This window comes from Sinocyclocheilus rhinocerous, unplaced genomic scaffold, assembly GCF_001515625.1.
Source record: "Sinocyclocheilus rhinocerous isolate Xijiao unplaced genomic scaffold, SAMN03320098_v1.1 scaffold2788, whole genome shotgun sequence".
Classification (NCBI taxonomy): Eukaryota; Metazoa; Chordata; class Actinopteri; order Cypriniformes; family Cyprinidae; genus Sinocyclocheilus; species Sinocyclocheilus rhinocerous.
The window spans coordinates 13,832-21,210 of record NW_015641436.1 but is presented as its reverse complement, the minus strand read 5'-3'; the positions used below and the strand labels follow the sequence as shown (position 1 = coordinate 21,210).

The 7,379-nt window shown below is 34.8% G+C and overlaps 1 protein-coding gene across 4 annotated transcripts in view; it reads right to left on the bottom strand.

Annotated features, from left to right (window-relative positions):
* LOC107754892 (proto-oncogene tyrosine-protein kinase Src-like) overlaps positions 1–7,095 on the bottom strand; it is a 21,463-nt gene extending 14,368 nt beyond the window's left edge. For 2 of the 4 annotated variants that reach the window (XM_016571500.1, XM_016571503.1), the window contains exons 1-4: positions 6,850–7,095; positions 5,277–5,376; positions 3,439–3,456; positions 518–616 (exon numbers count right to left, since the gene is read on the bottom strand). In XM_016571500.1, coding sequence (XP_016426986.1) covers positions 518–616; positions 3,439–3,456; positions 5,277–5,376; positions 6,850–7,090 — 458 coding nt within the window. In that variant the 5' untranslated portion in view covers positions 7,091–7,095. The remainder of the gene's footprint in view (positions 1–517; positions 617–3,438; positions 3,457–5,276; positions 5,377–6,849) is intronic. The other 2 variants (XM_016571501.1, XM_016571504.1) reach the window with 1 other exon arrangement.
* Positions 7,096–7,379: the final 284 nt, after the last annotated feature.

Below are 7,379 nucleotides of genomic sequence, written 5' to 3'. Positions count from 1 at the left end.
GAGAGAGAGAGAGAGAGAGAGAGAGAGAGAGAGAGAGAGAGAGACCGATAGATAGACAGACAGAGACAGATAGATAGATGAGAGACAGACAGACAGACAGAGACAGATAGATAGATGACAGACAGACAGACAGACAGAGACAGATAGATAGATGACAGACAGACAGAGACAGATAAATAGATAACAGACAGACAGACAGACAGACAGACAGAGACAGATAGATAGATGACAGACAGACAGACAGACAGAGATAGATAGATGACAGACAGACAGACATGTGATCGACTCACTTCACTGACTAAACATCCGACTCATAACAAATTGAAATAAGTGTTAAAATTTTCTTTCAACTATTGTTTTGTTTAGTAAAATAATCCTCAATGAGGACCTAGAATCACACTCAGCTGAACTGAGAGATCTGACACCACAATGAAGGGAATACAATGCAAACCAGAAGATTCACAGGGAGGAGAACAGCAAAGAAACGGAGAGAAAGAGGAGGAGGAAGAGGATTTACTCTTCAGCCTGGATGGAATCAGACGGTGCCACGTAATTGCTGGGAATGTAGCCACTCTCTCCCGTCGTCAGCGAGCGAGCCAGCCACCAGTCGCCTTCCCTAAGACGGCAGAAAACACACACATAATACACCTGCAGTTTAACTCACATTCAACATATTTGGTGACACATTCAAGACGGATTTTTTTTTTATCCGCCCAAAACAAACACCCTGAGATTACATCTGCGGTATTATTCCTGCTTTATAATCCATGAAATGAGCCATGAGAAAGCTGCTCTAAAGACATTAACTACCTGCACTGCCAAATTATGCATAAATGAAACATGCATTTAAAGGGATAGTTCACTTCTCCCAAAATAAACAGCCATTTACTCACCCTAATGTTGTTCCAAACCCATATTACTTACACTTACTACTGAATCTCATGCCTCTCATATGGAGTGCGACAGACAGACAGACAGACAGACAGACAGATAGATAGACAGACAGACAGATAGATACCGCCCATATTATTTTAAAAATAAATTATGTGCTGGGCGGTATACTGGTTCATACCGAATACGTATGAATTTTCTAAGTCAATCTACTGCCGTATTTCCTCTCTCAATCAGTAGAAAATGTGTCATGCATGAAAAAAATACCGTTATATACTGTGAAACCGGTATAATTTTGAAAAATACCGTGATATAAATATTTGGTCATACCGCCCAGCACCATTATATGCTATATGCCTTTATTAAGTGTAAAAGAGCAGCACAAGCATTCATCAAAATACCTCTTTTTAAGTTCTATAAAAGAAAGAAAATCATATGGGTTTGGAATAATGGATTTTTTCATTTTTGGGTGAATTATTTACTACAAAACTGGTTGATTTATCAAAAAGTGAGTCATCTGTCTGGGTCTCTATTGTCTGGGAGTCTTGATGGGTTTTTAATAATAGATGTTGTGTTTTAGTGTGAGCTGTGGGGTGTCAGACTGTGACTCACTCCCTAAGCTAAAGTAATAAGACTTCATCCATCTCCACGACACGCTGACCCGACACAAACCTCTCCCAGGTCTCTGAGCTACTGCTAGCTGTCACTGAACGTAATTAAAACATAACTGCACCAGTGAAAACAATGACATACAGTATATACACAGATGGGCACATATTCATATTCATACAATGCAAATATATTATTCATTCACAGCGTACCATTCAAAATTCAGATGTTAATGAATTATTTATGTATGAAAAGGCATAAAAACAGTGATTCTGATAAGAAGGGTATATGAGAGGAGAAAGCAATGAGGCTACAATTGAGCAATAATTTATGTAGAAAACACTGTACACCTAACATCTATACACCTAAATTACTTATGAAAAAGTCTACTTTTAATGTTACATTTTAAAACCATTATGCACCTACTACAACATCGAAATTGAGTCAAAACAGCACCATTTTTTCCTGTTAATTTAGTTAAATGCTAATGCTATCTTGCTTTTAAGTTCATTAATGACCCCCATAAAATTGACTGAATTTTATTTGTTTTTATTAATCTGTAAGCTTTGATGTCATTCATATGCTAGTATATATAATATTAGCTATAAAACACTTTTTAGCATCTAGTTTTTCAATCTGAAGGGTGATTTTTGTCCAATTAAATAGAATGTCCTCTGGAATGAAAACTAGCAAGTTAGCTAAACTGAAAATGTAGCCATAGCCTTTGGTTTGCATTTGTACTATGTTAACTTTGCTAAATGCTAACGCTGTCTGAAATGTTTTTTTTTTTTTAAGTTTATTAATTTATATGAACACATGAAATCAAACCTTGACTGAATTTTAATGGATATTTACCTTTTAGCTTTGATATCATCTGCTAGTGTACTCCTAGCCTAACATATGTGCTAAAAATATACGCATATGCATTCAGTCTTTCATTTTGTGGGGGGTATACAGATTTGTGACAAATAAAATGATCTCTAGAATGAGAATGGCAACTAGCAAGTTAGCTAAACATACCCATTAGCCTTTAGTTTACATTTTTAATATGTTACTTTAGCTAAATGCTAATGCTTTATGAACATTATAGTTTTAAATGGCCACATGAAGTCAAAACTTGACTGAGCTTTTGTGGATTTTAGTCCACATCTGTTAGCTTAACTCATATAGTGAACTCCTAGCATAAAATATGTGCTATTTTTTTAGCCCATATACGCATTTAATCTTTCATTTTGTGAGGTGCATATGGATTTGTCCAATAAAATGATCTCCGGAACGAGAATGAGAACTTGCAAGTTAGCAAAACTAAAAACGTAGCATGTAACCTTTAGTTTACAATTTTACTATGCTAATTTAGCTAAATGCTAATGATATTTTAACATTGCTGCTTTTAGGTTCATTCACTTTATGACCCCATGAACTCAAAATCAGATTTTAGTGGGTTTTAGAGTCTGCTCATTTTTAGGCCAACTCTATGCTAATTTACTCCCACTAAATCTGCGACTTTATATGTTTGCTATTTAAAAAAGGAACATGTGGACATGTTCCTGTGACAACGTCCTGCTTAAACAGGAAGTATGTCAACATAGGACAGAAAATGTTATATTTGATATGATTTTCATCGTTCTATGACTTATCCTAATCTAGCACAGCATACAGTACAGATACAATAGCATGGAAATGAGCATGTAGCCTAAGCAAATGTAAAGGAACAATGGATAATACACCAAAGGACCATCCACAAAGTCAACGTGAAGGACAAATGTAAAATGGTCGTGAGTGAGCCAGTTATGAGGAGGTGTGACACTATTTCTGGACCACTTCCACAGTCTCTAGAAAGTCAGGACAAATCTCAGGTGGACAAGCAAATGGCGAAATGACACAAACACACACAGAAAATGGACACTGAAAGCTGAAAGCATGAGCAACTTTACCAACCTGGGGTTCAACTTTCTCCTACATAAACGAGCGAGAGCGTGTAGAGGAAAAACACAGAGGAGACGTGAAGTGTTTGGACATTAAAAGCAGAAGCAAACATCCCACATAGTCTTAAAAACTGACTGAAGGTCAGCTGCAGCAATGATGCACTGAAAACACAGCATTTATCCAACTCATCATCAGTAGAGTACTAAAAATATGGAAAACAATTACTGTAATGTGCGTTTGATTATCTCTGCTGCTGACACACGATTCAGAAGGTCCCAGCGATAAGCCAGAGCAGCTTGGTGATTTTGTTAAAAAGCTGATTACTTTATTATCAGGGGCTTCTGGGAAGGGTTATGGACTGCGGTGGGGATTGCTTGTGGTTTAAAGGGTGAATCTCATGAAAACATCCAGGGCTTTTTCTTTTTAACCCAAAAGGTTTAAACACCCCAAAATTGGTCTTAACCACAACACTATTTTGGTAACTTGTTTTAATGTCTAAAAAAAGACACATTAAGTATGCTTCACTTCAAGTCTAATATGACTGAAAGTAATGACTTTAGATCATAATGAATCATATACAAATTTGGATTAAATTCATTCAGTGAATGATTCATCAGACTTCTTCAAACTGATAATCTGCACAATTCATTAAAAATGACTCATAAGGGTAATTCTTTCATGAAAACAAAGTATACATGCACTGCCATTTAAATTTTTCTTTTTAAATATATTAATACTTTTATTTGGCAAGGACACAATGAATTGTTCAAAAGTGACAGTAAAGACATTTATAATATTATTTAATTTAATTTTAAAAAATTAGATTTCAAATAAATGCTGAAAAATATTAAATATTACGAAATATAAGCAGTTTCCAAAAAAACATTAAGCAGCAAAATTTAAGCAATAAGCAAAATGTAAAAAAAGTAATATATATTCAAATAGAAAACATTTAAATTGCAATAATATTTCACAATATTACTGTGTTTTTTAATTTTTAAAAATATATATTTTCAGGACCTTTTAATATCAGTTGATCACATTTCTCACTTCTTACTGTGTAGAAGTTTTCCTTCTGATTTTTGGTTTGTAAATCCCATCATTTTAAAAGATTCTCATTACTGCAATACAGTAATTTGTTCAGTGTTACAAAGATCAAGATTATATTCAAAATTAGTATGAATAAAAGAGTATCATGAAATGAAAATGACAATTTGTGAGGAACAGCTGCATAATTGTCATGCAAATGATGTCACAATTTAAAAAGTCTTAATGCTTCTAAACACAGGCTTCATTTTCATTCAGCAAAATATCATTTCTCATTTCTTTCTTTTGATTTTGGGGTGAAATATGACCCGGCCATGTTCCGTTTCGAGAGATTCACCCATATACTAGCCTGACATAAAAAAGCAATTCCTTTGTGCTGAAACCAGAGGATGTTTCTGAGAGTGTTTTTATTCTGTTAACGGTAGCGCTGTGCACTGGAATAAGGAAGTGAACCGCAGGTGTAGAAAGGAAGGAAAATGCTCCCTTTGGTCTGGGAGGGGAAGTGGAGGTAAAAACGTGCAGCTGAGCTTTTATTGTGCACAGGAAGACCAAAAAAGGAATCCAGAGAACAAAAAGCCGTCATCTCCCACAAATACAGTGCCTTCAGAGGGAGCCAGTTCCTATGGTTACCAAAGAGGAAAAGGGGGGGCTACATGTGCTTGGGGGGGTTTCAGCAGTCAGACAGATGAGACGTGTGAGGGTGTGTGTGTGTGTGTGTGTGTGTGTCTGCATCAGTGGGTGTGTCTATTGCCCTCCGGAGCCCTGTTATTTTTGCGCGAGTGTGTGTGTGTTTCCTCTCTTACGTGTTATTGACAATCTGGAGTCGTTCTCCTTTCCTGAATGACAAATCCGTGGCGGTTCGTGACTCGTAGTCATACAAAGCCACAAACGTGGTCACGCCGCCTATGGAAAAATACAAGAGACAAACAGCGTTACCTTGATGCAGTTCAAAAACTTCAGCAGGGAAATTACATTAACGAAGTAATATAATGTAATGTTGGGTTGCCAATGAAAATGGGCATCTAAAAATAGTCTAGACTTGCACAGTCAGACTTTTGACTACTGACATAAAGACTCTAAGAGGGTAATTTTGAATTTGTTGCATGCTGGTCTATTAATGTGCTGTTGAATTTATTCAAATCAGGGTTGTTATAGTTAATAACTAAAACTAAAATCATAAAAATAAAAATAAAAAATAAAATAATTAGTATTTAAAAAAACGTATTTTACTAATTGAAATAAAATACATTAACATAAAAATAAAATTATTTAAAAACATTTTATTACCTGAAATAAAATGTATATAAAATTAAATAATATAGAAAATTTATTTTATTAACTGAAATAAAATAAAATTAATATTAAAATAAATAATATAAAAAAATTGTATTAACTGAGATAAATATAAAAATATCAAATAAAAAATTAAAGATATTTTTTAATTGGTTGCAAAGGCAACATTTCTCATTTTCATTTTGTTTAACTTAATGTACAAAATTTCTAAAACAAAAATTAAATAAAAAAAATTAAGAACTATAAATACTTTACAGACATATTTAACAAAAGATAATAAAAATGACAAAAACACAAAACTACTAAAACTTTAAAATTAAAATAAAAACAGAAAATATACAAATATAAAAAATTATAATATAGGCCTATTGATTATAATAGTATAATAATATTATTACTAATACATATAAGAAAATTTACTTAATTATACAACTTATTATTAATAAAAGCTTATTAATATTTGAACATGTATTTAAATAATGGTGCAGCAGTTTCCAAGAATGGTTGCATAGACAATACTGGATCAATTAGATTATTACGGACCAAAATGCAAAATGTTCACAGACTTTGTAGCCAAAATTTCAAACAATCAAAACCTAAAAAGTGCCAGTTATTTCCTGGACAAACTATGGTAAATCCAGCAAGTGGTTTTCCACAGAAATTGCTGGGTATCATGCAATTTGTTTCCACAAAGACAGACAAAACTCTCAGAGATCCTGGAACAGCAGCCAATCAGATCGGAGCTTAGGAGTTTGGAAAATCCCTTGCTATTTTTGTATGCAGTATGCATCAGATGGTCCAAAAAAGTCTACCTGTGAATCTCATTCATGGGATTTAAACAATGAATTCATCAAAATTGTCTGCACTTTTTATAATTTTATATACATAAATCTAGAACGAGCCTAATTTACATAGAAAATAGGTGTGCTGAAAAGTGCTATAGCGAATAAAGGGCATATTTTCCCACACAAAACTGTTTCAGTTCATTCTTCAGATGTCTTGGCCTATATCCGTTAACACTATAATACCGAAAGTCAGCAAAAGCAGAAGCGTAAGGACGCTGTTCAGACCGAGCTGCATTACCGGACAGCGTGCCGACCCTGTGAGGAGACGTGATGCTGTTGTTCGAGTTCACGCCTCCAAACAGCGCCTGCTCCGCGCTGATGATGTTGGGCTGGGTGCCGCGTCTGCTGCCGTCCACCGGCGGACTCCGGTTGGGTGTGAAGGACGACTGGTTGGGACTGTGATGGTGTCCTCCGGTGCCGTCGTCCAGACTCCGGGAGCGTGGGCCGAGCTCTTTGGGTTTACTCTTGGTTCCGCCCATGCCCTAGGCCTGCAAAGAGACAGTCCGGCAGCTGATGCTTTTACCCAAAACACCTTGCAGTACACTGATTACTAGGAGTAGAGTAAAATTCAAGTAGTTTATTCAAAATTAAAAATAGTATATAATTAAAACAATATTAATTATTTTAATATTAATCTATATTAATTAAATTAATATAGAAAAATAAAAATCGTTCAAAGCGGCAATTAATCATTCAAAGTCCACTTATGTTATTCTGCACACTTAAGATGTTTTTTTTGTTTCTACATGTTATCTTAAAGGTCATATG